General features: G+C 66.4%; 1 protein-coding gene across 1 annotated transcript in view; it reads left to right on the forward strand.

The window, feature by feature from the left end:
- RYR1 (ryanodine receptor 1) overlaps nt 1–24474 on the forward strand; it is a 108773-nt gene that overhangs the window by 15712 nt on the left and 68587 nt on the right. Inside the window, exons 16-32 of the mRNA XM_072920919.1 lie at nt 420–538; nt 1602–1735; nt 4166–4407; nt 5482–5674; nt 6913–7132; nt 8098–8202; nt 9036–9139; nt 9909–9992; nt 10864–11023; nt 11539–11686; nt 13114–13325; nt 15120–15294; nt 16333–16541; nt 19042–19421; nt 20360–20486; nt 23225–23385; nt 24299–24464. Coding sequence (XP_072777020.1) covers nt 420–538; nt 1602–1735; nt 4166–4407; nt 5482–5674; nt 6913–7132; nt 8098–8202; nt 9036–9139; nt 9909–9992; nt 10864–11023; nt 11539–11686; nt 13114–13325; nt 15120–15294; nt 16333–16541; nt 19042–19421; nt 20360–20486; nt 23225–23385; nt 24299–24464 — 2939 coding nt within the window. The remainder of the gene's footprint in view (nt 1–419; nt 539–1601; nt 1736–4165; nt 4408–5481; nt 5675–6912; nt 7133–8097; nt 8203–9035; nt 9140–9908; nt 9993–10863; nt 11024–11538; nt 11687–13113; nt 13326–15119; nt 15295–16332; nt 16542–19041; nt 19422–20359; nt 20487–23224; nt 23386–24298; nt 24465–24474) is intronic.

Here is a 24474-nt window from a genome sequence, read left to right on the forward strand (position 1 = left end):
CTGGGGTCCCGGCTATGGGTCTGGGGTCCCGGCTATGGGTCTGGGGTCAGTGCTGTGGTGCCCCTGAGCACTGTGGGGCTGCCCCACACCCCACACCCCACACCCCACACCCAACATCCCCCACGCCGCACACCCCATGGCCCATGCCCCACACGTGCCCCACACCTGCCCCACACTGTGCCCCAGGCATCCTGGAGGTGCTGTACTGCCCCACACCCCATGGCCCATGCCCCACACCTGCCCCACACTGTGCCCCACATGTGCCCCAGGCATCCTGGAGGAGCTGTACTGCCCCACACCCCACACGTGCCCCACACCTGCCCCACACTGTGCCCCACACGTGCCCAGGCATCCTGGAGGTGCTGTACTGCCCCACACGTGCCCCACACGTGCCCCACACCTGCCCCACACGTGCCCAGGCATCCTGGAGGTGCTGTACTGCGTGCTGATCGAGAGCCCCGAGGTGCTGAACATCATCCAGGAGAACCACATCAAGTCCATCATCTCCCTGCTCGACAAGCACGGCCGCAACCACAAGGTGGGGGTCCAGGGGGGCCCGGGGGGGCTCAGGTGTGCCCAGGGGGCCCAGGGGTGCCCAGGTGTGCCCAGGTGTGCCCAGGTGTCCCTAGGTGTGTGCCCAGGTGTGCCCAGGTGTCCCTAGGTGTGTGCCCAGGTGTGCCCAGGTGGGCCCAGGTGTCCCTAGATGTGTTCTCAGGTGTCCCCAGGTGTCCCTAGATGTCCCTAGGTGTGTGCCCAGGTGTGCCCAGGGGTGCCCAGGTGTGCCCAGGTGTGTGCCCAGGGGTGCCCAGGTGTGCTCAGGCGTGTCCCCAGGTGTCCCCAACCGTGCCCAGGTGTCCCCAGGTGTGCTGAGGCGTGTCCCCAGGTGTCCCCAGGTGTCCCCAGGCATGTCCCCAGCTGTCCCCAGGTGTGCTCAGGCGTGTCCCCAGCTGTCCCCAGGTGTCCCCAGGTGTCCCCAGCTGTCCCCAGGTGTCCCCAGGTGTCCCCAGGTGTGCTGAGGTGTGTCCCCAGGTGTGCCCAGGTATCCCCATGTGTCCCCAGGTGTGCTGAGGCATGTCCCCAGGTGTCCCCAGGTGTCCCCAGGTGTCCCCAGGTGTGCTGAGGCGTGTCCCCAGGTGTCCCCAGGTGTCCCGAGGTGTGCTGAGGCGTGTCCCCAGGTGTCCCCAGCCGTGCCCAGGTGTCCCCAGGTGTCCCCAGGTGTCCCCAGGTGTGCTGAGGCGTGTCCCCAGGTGTCCCCAGGTGTCCCCAGCCATGCCCAGGTGTCCCCGGGTGTCCCCAGCCATGCTCAGGTGTGCTGAGGCGTGTCCCCAGCTGTCCCCAGGTGTCCCCAGGTGTGCTGAGGCGTGTCCCCAGGTGTCCCCAGCTGTCCCCAGGTGTGCTGAGGCGTGTCCCCAGGTGTCCCCAGGTGTCCCCAGCCGTCCCCAGCTGTGCTCAGGCGTGTCCCCAGGTGTCCCCAGGTGTGCTGAGGCGTGTCCCCAGGTGTCCCCAGCTGTCCCCAGGTGTCCCCAGGTGTCCCCAGCTGTCCCCAGGTGTCCCCAGGTGTCCCCAGGTGTCCCCAGGTGTGCTGAGGCATGTCCCCACAGGTGCTGGACGTGCTGTGCTCGCTGTGCGTCTGCAACGCGGTGGCCGTGCGCTCCAACCAGAACCTGATCACCGAGAACCTGCTGCCGCGCCGCGACCTCCTGCTGCAGACCGGCATGGTCAACTACGTCACCAGGTGGGACACCTGCCGCACCTGGGGGCTCTGAGGGCTCCTGGGGAGCGGAGTTTGGGGTTTTTGGGGGGTTTGGGGCCGTTTCCAGGGGGACTGGAGGTTGTTGAGGTGCGCCCGGAAGCTCCTGAGATGTTTCCAGAAGAACCTGGGGGCTTCTGGAAGCTCCTGAGATGTTTCCAGAAGAACCTGGGGACTTCTGGAAGCTCCTGAGATGTTTCCAGAAGAACCTGGGGGCACCTGTGGGAGTTTTGGAGGGTCCTGGGGGGCTTTGAGGGGCTAAGGGGGTCCTGGGGATGGGGGTTTGGGGTGGTTTTGGGGGTTTTGGGGGTTTTGGGGCTGGTTGAGGTGTACCTGGAAAGTCTTGAGATGCTCCTGGAGGTCCCTGAGCACCTTTGGGGTGGGATTTGGGGTTCCCAGGGTGGGATTTGGGGTTCCCAGGGTGGGATTTGGGGTTCCCAGGGTGGGATTTGGGGTTCTGGGGTGGGATTTGGGGTTCCCAGGGTGGGATTTGGGGTTCCCAGGCTGGGATTCGGGTCTCTCCGGGTGGGATTCGGGTCTCTCCGGCTGGGATTTGGGGTACCCAACGTGGGATCTGGGGTTCCCAGGGTGGGATCTGGGGTTCCCAGGGTGGGATTTGGGGTTCCCAGGGTGGGATCTGGGGTTCCCAGGGTGGGATTTGGGGTTCCCAGGGTGGGATTTGGGGTTCCCGGGGTGGGATTTGGGGTTCCCAGGGTGGGATTTGGGGTTCCCGGGGTGGGATTTGGGGTTCCCAGGGTGGGATTTGGGTCTCTTGGGGTGGGATTCGGGTCTCTCCAGGTGGGATTTGGGGTTCCCAGGGTGGGATTTGGGGTTCCCAGGCTGGGATTTGGGGTTCCCGGGGTGGGATTCGGGTCTCTCCGGGTGGGATTTGGGGTTCCCGGGGTAGTATTTGGGGTTCCCAGGGTGGGATTCGGGTCTCTCCGGGTGGGATTCGGGGTTCCCAGAGTGGGATCTGGGGTTCCCAGGGTGGGATCTGGGGTTCCCAGGGTGGGACTTGGGGTTCCCTGGGTGGGATTTGGGGTTCCCAAGGTGGGATTTGGGTCTCTCCGGGTGGGATTTGGGGTTCCCGGGCTGGGATTTGGGGTTCCAAGGGTGGGATTCGGGTCTCTCCGGGTGGGATTTGGGGTTCCCAGGGTGGGATTTGGGGTTCGCGGGGTGGGATTTGAGGTTCCCAAGGTGGGATTCGGGTCTCTCCGGGTGGGATTTGGGGTTCCCAGGGTGGGATTTGGGGTTCCCGGGGTGGGATTTGGGGTTCCCAGGGTGGGATTTAGGGTTCCCGGGGTGGTATTTGGGGTTCCCGGGCTGGGATTCGGGGTTCCCAGGGTGGGATCTGGGGTTCCCACGGTGGGATTTGGGGTTCCCAGGGTGGGATTCGGGTCTCTCCGGCTGGGATTCGGGTCTCTCCGGCTGGGATTTGGGGTTCCCAAGGTGGGATTTGGGGTTCCCGGGCTGGGATTCGGGGTTCCCAGGGTGGGATTCGGGTCTCTTGGGGTGGGATTTGGGGTTCCCGGGCTGGGATTTGGGGTTCCTGGGCTGGGATTTGGGTGTCTCCGTCTGGGATTTGGGGTTCCCAGGGTGGGATTCGGGTCTCTCCGGGTGGGATTTGGGGTTCCCGGGGTGGGATTTGGGGTTCCCAAGGTGGGATTTGGGGTTCCCGGGCTGGGATTTGGGGTTCCCAGGGCGAGATTTGGGGTTCCCGGGGTGGGATTCGGGTCTCTCCGTGTGGGATTCGGGGTTCCCGGGGTGGGATTCGGGTCTCTCCGGGTGGGATTTGGGGTTCCAAGGGTGGGATCTGGTGTTCCCAGAGTGGGATTTGGGGTTCCCAGGGTGGGATTTGGGTCTCTCCGGGTGGGATTTGAGGTTCCCAAGGTGGGATTCGGGTCTCTCGGTGTGGGATTCGGGGTTCCCGGGGTGGGATTTGGGGTTCCCGGGGTGGGATTCGGGTCTCTCCGGGTGGGATTTGGGGTTCCCGGGTTGGGATTTGGGGTTCCCAGGGTGGGATTTGGGGTTCCCGTGGTGGGATTTGGGGTTCCCAGGGTGGGATTTGGGTCTCTCCGTGTGGGATTTGGGGTTCCCGGGTTGGGATTTGGGGTTCCCAGAGTGGGATTTGGGGTTCCCAGCGTGGGATTTGGGGTTCCCAGGGTGGGATTTGGGCTTCCCAGACTGGGATTCGGGTCTCTCCGGGTGGGATTCGGGTGTCTCCGTCTGGGATTTGGGGTTCCCAGGGTGGGATTTGGGGTTCCCAGGGTGGGATTTGGGGTTCCCGGGTGGGATTTGGGGTTCCCAGGCTGGGATTTGGGGTTCCCGGGCTGGGATTTGGGGTTCCCGGGGTGGGATTTGGGGTTCCCAGGCTGGGATTCGGGGTTCCCAGCGGCGTGTCCCCGCTCCCCGCAGCGTGCGCCCCAACCTGTTTGTGGGGACGGCGCCGGGCTCGACGCAGTTCCGCTGTTGGTACTTCGAGGTGGCCGTGGAGCGCGCCCGGCCCTTCGTCACCGCCGTGCCCACCCACCTGCGCGTGGGCTGGGGGGCGGCCGGGGGCTTCCGGCCCTCCCCGGGCGGGGGCGCGGGCTGGGGGGGCAACGGCGCCGGCGACGACCTCAACTCCTTCGCCTTCGACGGCCTCCACCTGTGGACAGGTGAGCAGGAGCACCTGGGAGCACCTTGGGGACCCCTGGGATTCCCTGGGACCACCCGGGAGCACCTGGGACCACCTTGGGAACCACCTGGGACCACCCGGGAGCACCTTGGGAATGCCCAGGAACCCCCTGGGACCACCTGGGACCACCCAGGAGCACCTTGGGAGCCCCCGGGAGCACCTTGGGAATGCCTGGGACCACCTTGGGGACCACCTTGGGAACCACCTGGGACCATCCGGGAGCACCTTGGGAGCCCCTGGGACCACCTTGGGAGCCCCCGGGAGCACCTTGGGAGCCCCCGGGAGCACACTGGGATTCCCTGGGACCACCTTGGGAACCACCTGGGACCACCCAGGAGCATCTTGGGAGCTCCCGGGGCCACCCAGGAGCACCTTAGGACCACCTGGGAACCCCCTGGGACCACCTGGGACCACCCGAGAGCACCTTGGGAGCCCCTGGGACCACCTGGGAGCACCTTGGGAGCCCCTGGGACCACCTTAGGAACCACCTGGGACCACCCAGGAGCACCTTGGGAGCCCCTGGGACCACCTTGGGAACCCCCTGGGACCACCTGGGACCACCCGGGAGCACCTGGGACCACCCGGGAGCACCTTGGGAACCCCTGGGACCACCTTGGGAATGCCCAGGAACTCCCTGGGACCACCCAGGGCCACCCGGGAGCACCTTGGGAGCCCTCTGGGACCACCCTGGGAACCCCCTGGGACCCTCTGGAACTCCCTGGGAACATCCTGGGAACCCCCTGGGACCCTCTGGCACCACCTTGGGAACCCCCTGGGACCCTCTGGGACCCTCTGGAACTCCCTGAGAACATCCTGGGACCACCCTGGGAACCCTCTGGGACCCCCTGGGACCCTCTGGGACCACCTTGGGAACCCCCTGGGACCCTCTGGGACCACCCTGGGACCACCCAGGAGCACCTTGGGAACCCCCGGGACCACCTTGGGAGCCCCCTGGGACCACCCGGGAGCACCTGGGACCACCTTGGGAACCCTCTGGGACCTTCTGGGACCCTCTGTGACCCCTGTGACCCCCCTGACCCCTCTGTCCCCCCAGGGGGTGTCCCCAAGGCCGTGGCGTCCCCCCAGCGCCGGGCTCTGGCCGAGGGGGACGTGGTCAGCTGCTGCCTGGATTTGGGGGTCCCCAGCGCCTCCTTCCGCCTCAACGGGGCCCCGGTCCAGGGGGTCCTGGAGGGCTTCAACCTCGACACCCTCTTCAGCCCCGTGGCCAGCTTCTCGGCGGGGGTCCGGTGAGGGGGACCCCCAGACTGGGGGGCGGGACCCCTGGAAGGGGCTGGGACCCCTAAAGTGGGGGGTGGGACCCCTGAAACGGGCTGGGACCCCTAAAGTGGGGGCTGGGATCCATAAAGTGGGGGGTGGGACCCCTGAAAGGGGCTGGGACCCCTAAAGTGGGGGGTGGGACCCCTAAAAGGGGGTGGGACCCCTAAAGTGGGGGGTGGGACCCCTAAAAGGGGGTGGGACCCCTAAAGTGGGGGGTGGGATCCTTAAAGGAGGGGCTGAGCGGCTCTGGGGGAGTTGGGGTGTGGGTTTGGGGGCTCCTGTGGGGTCTGTGGGGTCTCTATGGGTCCGGCTCTCACTGGGGGGTTTCTATGGGGTCTGTGGGGTTTCAGTGGGGTCTCTATGGGTCCGGTCTCACCGGGGTACCCCCTGCCCCCCAGGCTGTGGTTCCTGCTGGGGGGTTTCTATGAGGTCTGTGGGGTCTCTGTGGGTTTGGCTCTCAATGGGGGGGTTTCTATGGGGTCTATGGGGTCTCTATGGGTCCGGGGCTCTCAGGGGGTGATCTATGGGGTCTCTATGGGTCCGGCTCTCACTGTGGGGTTTCTATGGGGTTTCTATGGGTCCGGCTCTCACCGGGGTGCCCCCTGCCCCCCAGGCTGCGGTTCCTGCTGGGGGGTTTCTATGGGGTCTATGGGGTCTCTATGGGTCCGGCTCTCACTGGGGGGGTCTCTGTGGGTCCGCTCTCACCCGGGTACCCCCCTGCCCCCCAGGCTGCGGTTCCTGCTGGGGGGTTTCTATGGGGTCTATGGGGTCTCTGTGGGTCCGGGGCTCTCAGGGGGGTTTCTATGGGGTCTATGGGGTCTCTATGGGTCCGGGGCTCTCAGGGGGGGTTTCTATGGGGTCTATGGGGTCTCTATGGGTCCGGCTCTCACTGGGGGGTTTCTATGGGGTCTGGGGGGTTTCAGTGGGGTCTCTGTGGGTCCGTCTCTCACTCCGGTACCCCCCTGTGCCCCCCAGGCTGCGGTTCCTGCTGGGGGGTTTCTATGAGGTCTGTGGGGTCTCTGTGGGTTTGGCTCTCACTGTGGGGTTTCTATGGGATCTATGGGGTCTCTATGGGTCCGGTCTCACTCCGGAACCCCCCCTGCCCCCCAGGCTGCGGTTCCTGCTGGGGGGTTTCTATGAGGTCTATGGGGTCTGTGGGGTCTCTATGGGTCCGTCTCTCACCGGGGTACCCCCCCCTGCCCCCCAGGCTGCGGTTCCTGCTCGGGGGCCGGCACGGCGAGTTCCGTTTCGTGCCCCCGCCCGGGTACGCGCCCTGCGCCGAGGCGCTGCTGCCCCGGGAGCGGCTGCGGCTGGAGCCGCTGACCGCGTACCGCGGCTCGGCCCCGCCCGGGGCCCGCAGCCTGCTCGGGCCCGGCCGCGCCCTGCCCCACACCGCCTTCACCCCCTGCCCCGTGGACACCTGCCAGGTGCGGCCCGGCAGGGGAGGGGGACTGGGGGGCAGGGGAAGGGGTTTTGGGGGGCATGGGAGGGGGTTTTGGGGGGATAGAAGGGGGTTTTGGGGGGATGGAAGGGGGATTGGGATGTGGGTTAGGGGGATGGAAGGGGGATTGGGGGGATTGGGATGGGAATTGGGGGGATTGGGACAGGGTTAGGGGGGGATGGAAGGGGGTTTGGGGGGATGGAGGGGGGATTGGGGGGATGGAAGGGGGATTGGGGGGATGGAAGGGGGATTTGGGGGGATGGAAGGGGGATTTGGGGGGATGGAAGGGGGTTTTGGGGGGATGGAAGGGGGTTTTGGGGGGATGGAAGGGGGATTGGGGGGATTGGGATGGGGGTTAGGGGGGATGAAAGGGGGTTTTGGGGGGATGGAAGGGGGTTTGGGGGGGATGGAAGGGGGATTGGGGGGATGGAAGGGGGTTTGGGGGGCATGGGAGGGGGTTTTGGGGGGATGGAAGGGGGGTTTGGGGGGATGGAAGGGGGTTAGGGGGGATGGAAGGGGGTTTTGGGGGGATGGGAGGGGGTTTTGGGGTGATGGAAGGGGGATTGGGGGGGATGGAAGGGGGATTGGGGGGGATGGAAGGGGGTTTTGGGGGGATGGATGGGGGTTAGGGGGCATGGAAGGGGGTTTTGGGGCGATCGAAGGGGGTTTTGGGGGGATGGAAGGGGGACTGGGGGGATTGGGATGGGGGTTAGGGGGCATGGGAGGGGGTTTTGGGGGGATTGGGATGGGAATTGGGGGGATGGAAGGGGGATTGGGGGGATTGGGACAGGGTTTGGGGGGATGGAAGGAGGATTGGGGGGATTGGGATGGGGGTTAGAGGGGTTGGGATGGGGGTTAGGGGGAGGGAGGTGGGATTTGGGGCAGGGTTTAGGGGGTTTCACGGGGTTTGGGGGGTTTTGTGGGGTCCAACACCCCCTTTTTCCCCCCCAGATCGTGCTGCCCCCACACCTGGAGCGCATCCGGGAGAAGCTGGCGGAGAACATCCACGAGCTCTGGGCCCTGACCCGCATCGAGCAGGGCTGGACCTACGGGCCTGTGAGTGGGGCACCCCAAAACCCCCCAGGAACCCCGAAATTCCCCCGGGGATCCTAAAATCCCCTGGGAACCCCAAACCCCATCATAAACCCCACAAAAACCCCCAAACCCACCCTGAGCTCTGGGCCCTGACCCGCATCGAGCAGGGCTGGACCTACGGGCCTGTGAGTGGGGCACCCCAAAACCCCCCAGGAACCCCGAAATTCCCCCGGGGATCCTAAAACCCCCTGGGAACCCCAAACCCCATCATAAAACCCCACAAAAACCCCACAAAAACCCCACAAAACCCCACAAAACCCCCACAAAAACCCCCAAACCCACCCTGAGCTCTGGGCCCTGACCCGCATCGAGCAGGGCTGGACCTACGGGCCTGTGAGTGGGGCACCCCAAAATCCCCCATGGAACCCCAAAATCCCCCTGGGGAACCCAAAAATCTTCACCAGACACCCCAAAATCCCCCCAGGAACCCCAAAAATCCCACCAGGGAACCCTGAAATCCCCCATGGAACCCCAAAATCTTTACCAGACACCCCAAAATCCCCCCAGGAACCCCAAAATCCCACCAGGGAACCCCAAAATCCCCCAGGGAACCCCAAAATCCCCTATTTGATATCCTTTGGAAGGGTCCCCAGATTGAGGTCCCTTTTTGGGGCTCCCTAAATTGGGGTTTCCCCTTTTCGGGGATCCCTTTTCGGGGTTCCCTGAGCTTTGGGTCCTTTCTGAGGCGATCCCGTGGGGTGCTTTCGGTGGATCCTTTGGGGTGGGTTTTTGGGGGTCCCTGGCCGGGCTGGGGGTGGTGCCGGTGGCCAGGAGGTGTTTTTGGGGTGCCCCAGGTCCGGGACGACGTGCAGCGGCTGCACCCCTGTCTGCTGAGCTTCCACAGCCTCCCCGAGCCCGAGCGCGGCTACAACCTCCAGATGTCGGGGGAGACCCTCAAGTGAGGGGCACCGGGAAATTTGGGGGTCCCCTCCGCTTTGGGGGACCCCCAGGGAAAGGGGAAGTGGGTTTGGGGAGGAATCGCCCCAAAACGACGCGGGTTTGGGGTCCCCTCTGAGCCTGGGGGTGGTGGGGATGGTTTTGGGGTCACCCCTCACCTGGGGGAGTTTGGGGGATTGGGAGACTGGGGAGTTTGGGGGGATTTTGGGGTTCAGATGGTTTTGGGGTTACCCCTCACCTCAGACTGGGGGGACGGGGGGGATTTTGGGGTTCAGATGGTTTTGGGGTCACCCCTCACCTCAGACTGGGGGGGTTTTTGGGGGGGTTTTGGGGTTCAGATGGTTTTGGGGTCACCCCTCACCTCAGACTGGGGGAGTTTGGGGGGTTTTGGGGTTCAGATGGATTTGGGGTCACCCCTCACCTCAGACTGGGGGGACTGGGGGGCTTTTCGGGGTCACTCCTCACCTCAGACTGGGGGGGTTTTTGGGGGGGTTTTGGGGTTCAGATGGATTTAGGGTCACCCCTCACCTCAGACTGGGGGGACTGGGGGGGTTTTGGGGTTCAGATGGTTTTGGGGTCACCCCTCACCTCAGCCTGGGGGGGCTGGGGTGGGTTTGGGGCTCCCCCACTTTGGGGTGTCTCCCCAGACCAGTCTGAGTTTTGGGGTCCCCCCCACCCTGAGCCCCCTGGAGTTGGGGGTGCTGGGTTTGGGGCAGGGGGGCTTTGGGGGGTGGGAGGTTTGGGGGTGCTGATTTTTGGGGTGTCCCCAGGACGCTGCTGGCCCTGGGCTGCCACGTGGGGATGGCGGACGAGAAGGCTGAGGAGAACCTGAGGAAGATCAAACTGCCCAAGACGTGGGTTGGGGGGCTGGGGGGGCGGGGGTCCCAGTTTGGGGGGCTGGGGGGGTGGGGGTCCCAGTTTGGGGGGGTTGGGGGGGTGGGGGGGTCCCAGTTTGGGGGGGGCGGGGGGGGCGGGGGTCCCAGTTTGGGGGGCTGGGGGGGCGGGGGTCCCAGTTTGGGGGGGGTGGGGGTCCCAGTTTGGGGGGGTCCCTGTAGGGGATCCCAGTTTGGGGGGGGTCCCTGTAGGGGTCCCAGTTTGAGGTCCCAGTTTGGGGGAATCCCTGTAGGGGATCCCAGTTTGGGGTCCCAGTTTGGGGTTGGGATGTCCCAGTTTGGGGTTGGGATGTCCCAGTTGGGTTGGGATGTCCCAGTTGGGTTGGGATGTCCCGGTTTGGACACCACTGAGGAGGTTTGGGGTCCCCATGGGTGGGGTGAGTTCTGGGTGCCCCGGGGTGCCCCAGGGTGCCCTGGGGGTGGTCCCACAGGTGTGTCCCCCCTCCCCAGGTACACCATGTCCAACGGGTCAAGGTCAGGTTGGGATGTCCCAGTTTGGGGTTGGGATGTCCCAGTTGGGTTGGGATGTCCCAGTTTGGACACCATTGAGGAGGTTTGGGGTGCCCATGGGTGGGGTGAGTTCTGGGTGCCCCGGGGTGCCCCAGGGCGCCCAGGGGTGGTCCCACAGGCGTGTCCCCCCTCCCCAGGTACACCATGTCCAACGGGTCAAGGTTGGGTTGTGACATCCCCATTGAGTTGGGATGTCCCAGTTGGGTTGGGATGTCCCAGTTTGGACACCATTGAGGAGGTTTGGGGTCCCCATGGGTGGGGTGAGTTCTGGGTGGCCCAGGGCACCCAGGGGTGGTCCCACAGGTGTGTCCCCCCTCCCCAGGTACACCATGTCCAACGGGTACAAGCCGGCCCCGCTGGACCTGTCGCACGTGCGGCTGACGCCGGCCCAGCTGACCCTGGTGGATCGCCTGGCCGAGAACGGCCACAACGTCTGGGCCCGGGACAGGGTCCAGCAGGGCTGGACCTACAGCACCACCCAGGTGGGGACCCCCTGGGGACCTCCTGGGGACCCCCTGGGGACCCTCTGGGGACCCCAAATCCCCCAGAGGGACACCGCCCACCCCTGGCCTCCCCAAAAACCCCTCTTGGCCGTGCCCTGTGTCCCCATGGCCGTGTCCCCACACCCCTGAGCCCGGTGTCCCCGTGTCCCCACACCTGTGGGGGTGTCCCTGGGTCCCCACACCCCTGAGCCCGGTGTCCCCGTGTCCCCACACCTGTGGGGGTGTCCCTGGGTCCCCACACCCCCGAGCCCTCTGTCCCTGTGTCCCCACACCTGTGGGGGTGTCCCCATGTCCCCACGCCCCAACCCTGCTGTCCCCGTGTCCCCACACCCCTGTGTCCCCGTGTCCCCACACCCCGAGCCCTCTGTCCCCATGTCCCTACACCTCTGGGGGTGTCCCCACATCCCGAGCCCTCTGTCCCCATGTCCCCACACCCCTGAGCCCCGTGTCCCCATGTCCCCACACCCCTGAGCCCCATGTCCCCGCGTCCCCAGGACATCAAGAACAAGCGGAACCCGCGGCTGGTCCCCTACAACCTGCTGGACGAGGGCACCAAGGCCACCAACCGCGAGAGCCTGTGCCAGGCCGTGCGGACCCTGCTGGGCTACGGCTACAACATCGAGCCCCCCGACCAGGAGACGCGTGAGTGGCCCGGGGACACCTGGGGACACCTGGGGACACTTGGGGACACTTGGGGCCTTCTGTGTGACCTTCCTGGGGCTCTCCGTGTCCCGTTTTGGGGTACTGACCCCCCCTGTTCTCCCCCAGATTCTCAGGGTGTGCCCTCGGGGGGTCCCGGCGCCCCCCGGCCGTGGCTGTTGGTGCTGTTTGGGTGCCACTTTTGGGGTTCCATGTCCCGGTTTTGGGGTTCCATTTCCCGTTTTGGGGTTCCATGTCCCGTTTTTGGGTTTCCATGTCCCATTTTTGGGTCTTCATGTCCCGTTTTTGGGGTTCCATGTCCCGTTTTTGGGTTTCTATCTCTTGGTTTTGGGGTTCCATGTCCCGTTTTTGGGGTTCCATGTCCCATTTTTGGGGTTCCATGTCCCGTTTTGGGGGTTCCATATCCCGTTTTTGGGGTTCCATGTCCCTTTTTTGGGCTCTCTGGGTGCCATTTTTGGGTGCATTTTTTGGGGTTCCATGTCCCGTTTTTGGGTTTCTATCTCTTGGTTTTGGGATTCCATGTCCCATTTTTGGATTTCCATATCCCATTTTTGGGGTTCCATGTCCCATTTTGGGTTCCATCTCCTGTTTTGGGGTTCCATGTCCCGTTTTTGGGCTCTCTGGGTGCCGTTTTTGGGCTCTCTGGGTGCCGTTTTTGGGCTCTCTGGGTGCCGTTTTTGGGGTTCCCTGTCCCGTTTTTGGGGTGCTGACCCCCGCTCCCCCCCACAGCCTCGCAGGGGGCGGTTCCCGGGGGTCCCCGCGCCCCCCGGCCGCGGCTGTTCCGGGCAGAGCGCGGCTCTCTGGGTGCCGTTTTTGGGGTTCCGTGTCCCGTTTTTGGGCTCTCTGGGTGCCGTTTTTGGGGTTCCATGTCCCGTTTTTGGGGTGCTGACCCCTGTCCCCCCCCAGCCTCGCAGGGCACAGTTCCCGGGGGTCCCCGCGCCCCCCGGCCGCGGCTGTTCCGGGCAGAGCGCGGCTCTCTGGGTGCCGTTTTTGGGTGCTGTTTTTGGGCTCTCTGGGTGCCGTTTTTGGGGTTCCATGTCCCGTTTTTGGGGTGCTGACCCCCTGTCCCCCCACAGCCTCGCAGGGCACGGTTCCCGGGGGTCCCCGCGCCCCCCGGCCGCGGCTGTTCCGGGCAGAGCGCAGCTCTCTGGGTGCTGTTTTTGGGCTCTCTGGGTGCTGTTTTTGGGGTTCCATGTCCCGTTTCTGCGTTTCCATGTCCCGTTTTTGGGGTGCTGACCCCTGTCCCCCCCCAGCCTCGCAGGGCACGGTTCCCGGGGGTCCCCGCGCCCCCCGGCCACGGCTGTTCCGGGCAGAGCGCGGCTCTCCGGGTGCCGTTTTTGGGGTTCCATGTCCCATTTTTGGGCTCTCTGGGTGCCGTTTTTGGGGTGCTGACCCCTGTCCCCCCCCAGCCTCGCAGGGCACGGTTCCCGGGGGTCCCCGCGCCCCCCGGCCGCGGCTGTTCCGGGCGGAGCGCAGCTCGGCCGTGCGCAGCGGCCGTTGGTACTTCGAGTTCCAGGCGGTGACGGCCGGAGAGATGCGCGTGGGGTGGGCCCGGCCCGGCCTGCGCCCCGACACCGAGCTGGGCGCCGACGACATGGCCTTCGTCTTCAACGGGCACCGGGTGAGCCTGGGGACACCAGGGGGACACGGGTGGGGACAGCCAGGGACACGGGGGGACATGGGGGGACACGGGGGGACACGGGGGGACACGGGGAGGGACATGGCCTTCGTCTTCAACGGGCACCGGGTGAGCCCTGGGGGGACACCGGGGACATGGGGGGACATGGGGACACGGGAGGGACACATGGGGACACGGGGGGACATGGCCTTCGTCTTCAACGGGCACCGGGTGAGCCCCGGGACATGGGGACACGGGGGGACATGGGGGGACACGGGTGGGGACAGCCAGGGACACGGGGGGACATGGGGACATGGGGGGGGGACATGGCCTTCGTCTTCAACGGGCACCGGGTGAGCCCCGGGACACCAGGGGGACACGGGTGGGGACAGCCAGGGACACGGGGGGACATGTGGGGACATGGGGGGGGACATGGCCTTCGTCTTCAACGGGCACCGGGTGAGCCCTGGGGACATGGGGACACAGGGGGACACGGGGGGACACGGGGGGACACAGGGGGACATGGCCTTCGTCTTCAACGGGCACCTGGTGAGCCCTGGGGACACGGGGACACGGGTGGGGACAGCCAGGGACACGGGGTGGGACACGGGGGGGACATGGCCTTCGTCTTCAACGGGCACCGGGTGAGCCCCGGGACACAGGGGGACACGGGGGGACACGGGGGGACACAGGGGGACACGGGGGGGACATGGCCTTCATCTTCAACGGGCACCAGCTGAGCCTGGGGGGACACGGGGACATGGGGGGACATGGGGACATGGGGGGGACACATGGGGACACGGGGGGACATGGCCTTTGTCTTCAACGGGCACCGGGTGAGCCCCGGGACATGGGGGGACACCGGGACACGGGTGGGGACAGCCGGGGACACGTGGGGACATGGGGGGACACAGGGGGACACAGGGGGACACGGGTGGGGACACGGCCTTCGTCTTCAACGGGCACCGGGTGAGCCCTGGGGGGACATGGGGACACGGGTGGGGACATGGGGACATGGGGGGACACGGGGGGACAGCCGGGGACATGTAGGGACACACAGGGACATGTGGGGGGACATGAGGGGAACACAGGGTGACATGAAGGGGACATGGGGGGATGTCCCCTGTGACCCCTGTGACCCCCTGTGACCCCCTGTGACCCCTGTGACCCCAGGCCCAGCGGTGGCACGTGGGGGGCGAGTCCTTTGGCCGGCCCTGGCAGGCGGGGGACGTGGTGGGTCCCTGTGACCCCTGTGACCCCTGTGACCCCCTGTGACCCCTGTGACCCCAGGCCCAGCGGTGGCACGTGGGGGGCGAGTCCTTTGGCCGGCCCTGGCAGGCCGGGGACGTGGTGGGTCCCTGTGACCCCTGTGACCCCTGTGACCCCCCTGTGACCCCTGTGACCCCTGTGACCCCTGTGACCCCTGTGACCCCTGTGACCCCTGTGACCCCAGGCCCAGCGGTGGCACGTGGGGGGCGAGTCCTTTGGCCGGCCCTGGCAGGCGGGGGACGTGGTGGGTCCCTGTGACCCCTGTGACCCCTGGTGACCCCTGTGACCCCCCTGTGACCCCTGTGACCCCTGGTGACCCCTGGTGACCCCTGGTGACCCCTGGTGACCCCTGTGACCCCCTGTGACCCCCCTGTGACCCCTGTGTCCCCCCCATGACCCCAGGCCCAGCGGTGGCACGTGGGGGGCGAGTCCTTTGGCCGGCCCTGGCAGGCCGGGGACGTGGTGGGTCCCTGTGACCCCTGTGACCCCTGTGACCCCTGGTGACCCCTGTGACCCCTGTGACCCCAGGCCCAGCGGTGGCACGTGGGGGGCGAGTCCTTTGGCCGGCCCTGGCAGGCGGGGGACGTGGTGGGCTGCCTGATCGACCTGGGCGAGTGCCACATGAGCTTCACCCTGAACGGGGAGGCGCTGATCGGGGACGCCGGCTCCGAGGTGGCCTTCAGGGACTTCGAGGTGGCCGACGGTGAGGGGGCGACCCCGGCCTGGGGCGTCCTTGGGCTTGGGGACACCCCCCTGGGGTCACCTGGGCTGGGGGAGGAGCGGGGGTGGGGCTGGGGTTAGCAGGAATGGGACTGGGGGCAGCAGGAATGGGGCTGGGGGATCCCGGGATGGGTCTGGGGGCTCTGGGGTGGGTCTGGGGGCAGCAGGAATGGGGCTGGGGGCAGCAGGAATGGGGCTGGGGGCAGCAGGAATGGGGCTGGGGGCAGCAAGGGTGGGTCTGGGGGATTCAGGGATGGGTCTGGGGGATCCAGGGATGGGTCTGGGTGCACCAAGGGTGGGTGTGGGGGCATCAGGGGTGGGTCTGGGGGATCCAGGGATGGGTCTGGGGGCTCTGGGGTGGGTCTGGGGGCTCTGGGGTGGGTCTGGGGGTACCAAGGGTGGGTCTGGGGGATCCAGGGATGGATCTGGGGGCAGCAGGAATTGGTCTGAGGGATCCAGCGATGGGTCTGGGGGATCCAGGGATGGGTCTGGGGGCACCAAGAGTGGGTCTGGGGGCAGCAAGAATGGGGCTGGGGGATTCAGGGATGGGTCTGGGGGCTCTGGGGGATCCAGGGATGGGTCTGGGGGCAGCAAAAATGGGTCTGGGGGCACCAAGGGTGGGTCTGGGGGATCCAGGGATGGATCTGGGGGATCCAGGGATGGGTCTGAGGGCTCTGGGGTGGGTCTGGGGGCAGCAGAAATGGGACTGGGGGATCCAGGGATGGGTCTGAGGGCTCTGGGGTGGGTCTGGAGGAAGCAGGAATGGGTCTGGGGGATCCAGGGATGGGCCTGGGCGCATCAGGGGTGGGTCTGGGGTCTCTGGGGTGGGTCTGGGGTCTCTGGGGCAGGTCTGGGGTCCCATTTCTGACCCCCCCGTGTCCCCCAGGCTTTGTCCCCGTGTGCAGCCTGGGGCTGGGCCAGGAGGGCCACCTGAACCTGGGCCAGGACGTGGGTCTGGGGTCTCTGGGGCGGGTCTGGGGTGGGTCTGGGGTCCCAGTTCTGACCCCCCCGTGCCCCCCAGGCTTTGTCCCCGTGTGCAGCCTGGGGCTGGGCCAGGAGGGCCACCTGAACCTGGGCCAGGACGTGGGGACGCTGCGCTACTTCGGCATCTGCGGCCTGCAGGAGGGCTACGAACCCTTCGCCATCAACATGAAACGGCCCATCGCGCTCTGGTTCAGCCACAGCCTGCCCCAGTTCATCCCAGTGCCCCCCGACCACCCCCAGCTGGAGGTGAGGGGGGTCCCTGGGGGTATTTGGGGTCCCCATCGCGCTCTGGTTCAGCCACAGCCTGCCCCAGTTCATCCCAGTGCCCCCCGACCACCCCCAGCTGGAGGTGAGGGGGGATTTGGGGGGGATTTGGGGGGATTTGGGGTCCCCATCGCGCTCTGGTTCAGCCACAGCCTGCCCCAGTTCATCCCAGTGCCCCCCGACCACCCCCAGCTGGAGGTGAGGGGGGATTTGGGGGGATTTGGGGGGATTTGGGGTCCCCATCGCGCTCTGGTTCAGCCACAGCCTGCCCCAGTTCATCCCAGTGCCCCCCGAGCACCCCCAGCTGGAGGTGAGGGGGGTCCCTGGGGGGATTTGGGGGGATTTGGGAGTTCCTAAAAGTCCCCAAATGTCCCCAAAGTGGGGTGCTGCCTATCCCCGGTGTGTGCCACCCATCCCTTGGCGGGGGTTTTGTCCCTGAGTGTCCCCAAAACGAGGTGAAATGTCCCCAAAATGTGATGAACTGTCTCCAAAATGGGGTGAAGTGCCCCCAAAATGGGGTGAAGTGCCCCCAAAACCAGGTGAACTGTCCCCAAAATGGGGTGAAGTGCCCCCAAAACCAGGTGAACTGTCCCCAAAACGAGGTGAAATGTCCCCAAAATGGGGTGAAGTGCCCCCAAAACGAGGTGAAATGTCCCCAAAACCAGGTGAAATGTCCCCAAAATGAGGTGAAATGTCCCCAAATCCGGGTCCCCCCACTGCCACCCCGCTCTCCCCCCGGTGTCCCCTCGGTGTCCCCCCTTTGCCACCCTCGCTGCCACCCCCGCTGTCCCCCCGCTGCCACACCCGGTGTCCCCCCAGTGTGCCCCCACTGTCCCCCCGCTGCCACCCCCGGTGTCCCCCCAGTGTGCCCCCGCTCTCCCCCCGGTGTCCCCCCACTGCCACCCCCGATGCCACCCCCGCTGTCCCCCCGCTGTCCCCCGGTGTCCCCTCGCTGTGACCCCCGCTGTCCCCCCAATGACACCCCGCTGTCCCCCCTGTGCCACCCCCGGTGTCTCCACTTTCCACCCCCGCTGTCCCCCCTGTGTCCTCCCGATGTCCCCCCGCTGTCCCCCCGGTAGCACCGCGCTGTCCCCCGCTGTCCCCCCGGTGCCACCCCACCGTCCCCCCGGTGTCCCCCCGCTGCCACCGCGCTGTCCCCTCGATGCCACCCCGCTGTCCCCCAGTGCCACCCCCGCTGTCCCCGCAGGTGACCCGCTTGGATGGCACCGTGGACGCGCCCCCGTGCCTGCGGCTGTCGCACCGCGGCTCCGGGAGTCCCGGTGCCACCCCCAGTGCCACCCCCGCTGTCCCCCCACTGTCCCCCCGCTGTCCCCCCGTTGCCACCCCGCTGTCCCCCCGGTGCCACCCCCGCTGTCCCCGCTGTCCCCCCGGTGCCACCCCCGCTGTCCCCGCTGTCCCCCCTGTGCCACCCCCGCTGTCCCCCGGTGGCACGGCGCTGTCCCCGCAGGTGACCCGCCTGGACGGCACCGTGGACGCCCCGCCGTGCCTGCGGCTGTCGCACCGCGGCTCCGGGAGTCCCGGTGCCACCCCCGGTGCCACCCCGCTGTCCCCCCGGTGCCACCCCCGCTGTCCCCCTGCTGTCCCCGCTGTCCCCCGGTGTCCCCCCGCTGTCCTCCCGCTGTCCCCCCCTTTCCACCCCCACTCCCACCCCGCTGTCCCCCCGGTGCCATCCCCGGTGTCCCCCCGCTGTCCCCCGCTGTCCCCCCGCTGTCCCCCCAGTGCCACCGCGCTGTCCCCGCAGGTGACCCGGCTGGACGGCACGGTGGACGCCCCGCCGTGCCTGCGGCTGTCGCACCGCGGCTCCGGGAGTCCCGGTGCCATCCCCGGTGCCATCCCCGGTGCCACCCCCGCTGTCCCCCCGCTGTCCCCCCGCTGTCCCCCCGCTGTCCCCCGGTGCCACGGCGCTGTCCCCGCAGGTGACCCGGCTGGACGGTACCGTGGACACCCCTCCGTGCCTGCGGCTGTCGCACCGCGGCTCCGGGAGTCCCGGTGCCACCCCCAGTGCCACCCCCGCTGTCCCCCCGGTGCCACCCCCACTGCCACCCCCGCTGTCCCCCCGCTGTCCCCCCATTGCCACCCCCGCTGTCCCCCGGTGCCACCCCCGCTGTCCCCGCAGGTGACCCGCCTGGACGGCACCGTGGACGCCCCGCCGTGCCTGCGGCTGTCGCACCGCGGCTCCGGGAGTCCCGGTGCCATCCCCGGTGCCATCCCCGGTGCCATCCCCGGTGCCACCCCGCTGTCCCCCCGGTGCCATCCCCGGTGTCCCCCCGCTGTCCCCCTGTGCCACCCCGCTGTCCCCCCGCTGTCCCCCCACTGCCATCCCTGTGTCGCCCCCTTGCCACCCCCACTGCCACCCCGCTGTGCCCCCGATGCCACCCCCGGTGCCATCCCGGGTGCCCCCCACTATTCCCCCGCTATCTCCCCGGTGCCACCCCCCGGTGCCACGGCGCTGTCCCCGCAGGTGACCCGCCTGGACGGCACCGTGGACGCCCCGCCGTGCCTGCGGCTGTCGCACCGCGGCTCCGGGAGCCCCGCGGCGCCGCCCGAGCTGCTGTTCCTGCGGCTGAGCCTCCCGGTGCAGTTCCACGCCACGTTCCGCTGCACCCCCGGGGCCACCCCGCTGCCGCGGGCGCCGCCGCCGGAGCCCCCCGAGGACGCGGCCGAGCCCCTCTCGGACTTCGAGCGGCTGCGGCGCTCGGCCGGACCCCGCAGCGCCGAGGGGGACGAGGGGGGCGGCGAGAAGGGACCCCCGGGAGCCGCCCCCGGAGCCGCCCCCCGGGAGCCGCCGCGGGGCGAGAACGAGAAGGACGCGACCACCGAGAAGGGCAAAGCGAGGAGGGGGTGAGTGGGGTGGGGGCACAGAAAAGGGGTGGGGGGGTAGAGAAAAGGGGGTGGGGGCAGAGAAAAGGGGTGGGGGGGTAGAAAAAAGGGGTGGGGGGCAGCGAAAAGGGTTGGGGGGCAGAGAAAAGGGGTGGGGGGCAGAAAAATGGGGGTGGGGGGGTAGAAAAAAGGGGGTGCATAGGGTGGGGGGCAGCAAAAAGGGGTAGGGGGCAGAGAAAAGGGGGTGGGTGGGGTGGGGGGACAGTAAAAAGGGGGTGAGGGCAGCAAAAAAGGGGGTGCGTGGGGGGGGCAGCAAATGGGGTGCATGGGGTGGGGGCAGAAAAAAGGGGGTGGGGGGCAGAAAAAAGGGATGGGGGGCAGTGAAAAGGGGTGGAAGGCAGAAAAATGGGGGTGGGGGGCAGCAAAAAGGGGGTGCGTGGGTTGGGGGCCAGGAAAAAGGGGGTGTCAGCCACTGCTGGGGGGTCCCCAATAACTCTGAGGGTCCCCAAAAGGGGGTGTCAGCCACTGCTGGGGGGTCCCCAATAACTCTGAGGGTCCCCAAAAGGGGGTGTCAGCCACTGCTGGGGGGTCCCCAATAACTCTGAGGGTCCCCAAAAGGGGGTGTCAGCCCCTGCTAGGGGGGTCCCCAATAACTGAGGGTCCCCAAAAGGGGGTGTCAGTCACTGCTGGGGGGTCCCCAATAACTGAGGGTCCCCAAAAGGGGGTGTCAGTCACTGCTGGGGGGGTCCCCAATAACTGAGGGTCCCCAAAAGGGGGTGTCAGTCACTGCTGGGGGGTCCCCAATAACTCTGAGGGTCCCCAAAAGGGGGTGACACCCATCCCTGGGGGGGTCCCTGTGCATCCCCAGTCTGGCACTTAGGGGGTGTATGGGGTTCCCCGGATGTTGGGGGTTCCCTGGGGGTCCCCAAAGTGGGGTGACCCCCCCCGGTGCCCCCCAGGTTCCTGTTCAAGGGGCGGAAGACGCCGTTCGCGCCCCCCCCCGCGCCCCCCCCCGTGCCCCGGCTGGAGGAGGACGTGGTGCCCGACGAGCGCGACGACCCCGAGGTCATCATGAACACCACCACGGTACGGGACCCCCAAAAAAACCCCCAAAACCCCCAAAAATCCCAAAATCCCCCAGACCCCGAGGTCATCATGAACACCACCACGGTACGGGACCCCAAAAACCCCAAAAACCCCCAAAAATCCCAAAATCCCCCAGACCCCGAGGTCATCATGAACACCACCACGGTACGGGACCCCAAAACCCCCAAAAACCCCCAAAAATCCCAAAATCCCCCAAAGCCTGAGGTCATCATGAACACCATCACGGTACGGGACCCCAAAACCCCCAAAAACCCCCAAAAACCCCCAAAAACCCCCAAACCCCAAAATCCCCCAAAGCCCGAGGTCATCATGAACACCACCACGGTACGGGACCCCCAAAAAACCCCAAAACCCCCCAAAAATCCCAAAATCCCCCAGACCCCGAGGTCATCATGAACACCACCATGGTACGGGACCCCAAAACCCCAAAAAAATCCCCCAAAAATCCCCCAAAAACCCCCAAACCCCAAAATCCCCCAGACCCCGAGGTCTTCATGAACACCACCACGGTACGGGACCCCAAAACCCCCAAAAACCCCCAAAAATCCCAAAATCCCCCAAAGCCCGAGGTCATCATGAACACCACCATGGTACGGGACCCAAAAACCCCCCAAAACCCCTCAAAAAAACCCCAAACCCCAAAATCCCCCAGACCCCAAGGTCATCATGAACACCACCACGGTACGGGACCCCCCCAAAACCCCCAAAAACCCCCAAAGCCCAAGGTCATCATGAACACCACCACGGTACGGGACCCCAAAACCCCCCGAAAACCCCCAAAAATCCCCAAAAATCCCCAAACCCCAAAATCCCCCAAAGCCCGAGGTCATCATGAACACCACCACGGTACGGGACCCCCAAAAAAACCCCAAAAATCCCAAAATCCCCCAAAGCCCGAGGTCATCATGAACACCACCACGGTACGGGACCCCCAAGAAAACCCCCAAAAACCTTCAAAACCCCCCAAAACCCCCTAAAACCCCCTGTCTCCATGTCCCTGACCGTGTCCCCATGTCCCCGTGTCCTTGTGGCTGTCCCTGACCCTGTCCCCCTGTCCCTGACCGTGTCCCCATGTCCCTGACCATGTCCCCATGTCCCTGTGGCTGTCCCTGACCACGTCCCCAAATCCCTGACACTGTCCCTGACCATGTCCCCCTGTGCCTGACCGTGTCACGCTGTCCCTGACCGTGTCCCCCTGTCCCTGTCCCTGTCCCTGACCATGTCCCCATGTCCCTGTCCCTGTCCCTGACTGTGTCCCCAAATCCCTGACGCTGTCCCTGACTGTGTCCCCCTGTCCCTGACCGTGTCCCCATGTCCCTGACACTGTCCCCATGTCCCTGTCCCCGTCCCTGTCCCTGTCCCTGTCCCTGACCGTGTCCCCCTGTCCCTGTCCCTGACGCTGTCCCTGTCCCTGTCCCTGTCCCCGTCCCTGTCCCCACGTCCCTGTCCCTGATGCTGTCCCTGTCCCCCTGACCCTGTCCCTGTCCCTGTCCCCGTCCCTGTCCCTGTCCCTGACCCTGTCCCTGTCCCAGTCCCCATGTCCCTGACCCTGTCCCTGTCCCCATGTCCCTGACCGTGTCCCCCTGTCCCTGTCCATGTCCCCATGTCCCTGTCCCTGACTGTGTCCCCCTGTCCCTGACCATGTCCCATGTCCCCCTGTCCCTGACCATGTCCCTGTCCCTGTCCCTGACCATGTCCCCTGTCCCTGTCCCCGTCCCTGTCCCCATGTCCCCATGTCCCCGTCCCTGTCCCCATGTCCCCGTCCCTGTCCCTGACCGTGTCCCCATGTCCCCGTCCCCGTCCCTGTCCCCATCCCTGTCCCTGACCATGTCCCAGTCCCTGTCCCTGACGCTGTCCCTGTCCCCATGTCCCCGTCCCTGTCCCTGTCCCTGACCGTGTCCCCATGTCCCTGTCCCTGTCCCTGTCCCTGACCGTGTCCCCATGTCCCTGACGCTGTCCCCTGTTCCTGTGGCTGTCCCTGACCATGTCCCCATGTCCCTGACGCTGTCCCCTGTTCCTGTGGCTGTCCCTGACCATGTCCCCATGTCCCCGTCACTGTCCCTGACGCCGTCCCTGTCCCTGTCCCCGTCCCTGTCCCTGACCGTGTCCCCCTGTCCCTGACGCTGTCCCCTGTTCCTGTGGCTGTCCCTGACCATGTCCCCATGTCCCTGTCCCTGACGCTGTCCTGTCCCTGTCCCTGTCCCCATGTCCCCGTCCCTGTCCCTGACGCTGTCCTGTCCCTGACCGTGTCCCCATGTCCCCATGTCCCCATCCCTGTCCCCGTCCCCGTGTCCCTGACCGTGTCCCCATGTCCCCCTGTCCCTGTCCCTGACCGTGTCCCCCTGTCCCTGTGGCTGTCCCTGACCATGTCCCCATGTCCCCATGTCCCCTGTCCCTGACACTGTCCCTGACCCTGTCCCTGACGCTGTCCCCCTGTCCCTGTCCCTGACCGTGTCCCTGTCCCTGTCCCCATGTCCCCGTCCCTGATGCTGTCCCTGTCCCTGACCATGTCCCCATGTCCCCATGTCCCCATGTCCCCATGTCCCCATGTCCCCGTCCCTGATGCTGTCCCTGTCCCTGTCCCTGACCATGTCCCTGTCCCTGTCCCTGTCCCTGTCCCTGACCGTGTCCCCCTGTCCCTGTCCCTGACCATGTCCCCATGTCCCCATGTCCCTGTCCCCATGTCCCTGACCGTGTCCCCCTGTCCCTGTCCCCAGTACTACTACTCGGTGCGGCTGTTTGCGGGGCAGGAGCCGGGCAGTGCCTGGGTGGGCTGGGTCACCCCCCACTTCCACCAGCACGACCCCGACTTCGAGCTGGGCCGCGTGCGCAGCGTCACCGTCACCATGGGCGACGACCGCGGCAACGTGCACGACAGGTACCCCAAAGGGACCCAAAGGGACCCCAAATGGGATCCCAAAAGGGACCCCAAAGGGAGCCCAAATGGGACCCCAAAAGGGACCCCAAATGGGATCCCAAATGGGATCCCAAAGGGACCCCAAAGGGACCCCAAAAGGGATCCCAAAAGGGACCCCGAAGGGACCCCAAAAGGGACCCCAAAAGGGACCCTGAAGGGACCCCAAAAGGGACCCCATTGACACCCCAAAGGGACCCCAAATGGGACCCCAAATGGAACCCCAAAGGGACCCCAAATGGGATCCCAAATGGGACCCCGAAGGGACCCCGAAGGGACCCCAATGGGACCCCAAATGGGACCCTGAAGGGACCCCAAATGGGATCCCAAAAGGGACCCCAAATGGGACCCGAAATGGGACCCCAAATGGGATCCCAAAAGGGACCCCAAATGGGATCCCAAAAGGGACCCCAAAGGGACCCCGAAGGGACCCCAAAGGGACCCCAAATGGGACCCCAAAGGGACCCCAAAGGGACCCCAAATGGGACCCCATTGACACCCCCCATTGACACCCCAATGGGACCCCAAAGGGACCCCTAATGGGATCCCAGAGGGACCCCAAATGGGACTCCAAATGGGATCCCAAAGGTACCCCAAACAGACCCCAAATGGGGCAACTGGTCCATGGTCTGGGGGTATTTTGGGGGGGTCTCACCCCATTTTCCCCCCCAGCATCAAGCGCAGCAACTGCTACATGGTGTGGGGGTTAAATAGGGGAGGGGTCCATGGTCTGTGGGGGTATTTTGGGGGGGTCTCACCCCGTTTTTCCCCCCAGCATCAAGCGCAGCAACTGCTACATGGTGTGGGGGTTAAATAGGGGAGGGGTCCATGGTCTGTGGGGGTAATTTGGGGGGTCTCACCCCGTTTTTGTCCCCAGCATCAAGCGCAGCAACTGCTACATGGTGTGGGGGGGGGAGTTTGCGACCCCCACCCAGCAGGCGCGGGTGTCCCACACCGACCTGGTCATCGGCTGCCTGGTGGACTTGGCCACGGGGCTCATGACCTTCACGGCCAACGGCAAAGAGATCAACACCTTCTTCCAGGTGAGCTGCA

Source organism: Taeniopygia guttata, chromosome 34 (assembly GCF_048771995.1).
Source record: "Taeniopygia guttata chromosome 34, bTaeGut7.mat, whole genome shotgun sequence".
Classification (NCBI taxonomy): Eukaryota; Metazoa; Chordata; class Aves; order Passeriformes; family Estrildidae; genus Taeniopygia; species Taeniopygia guttata.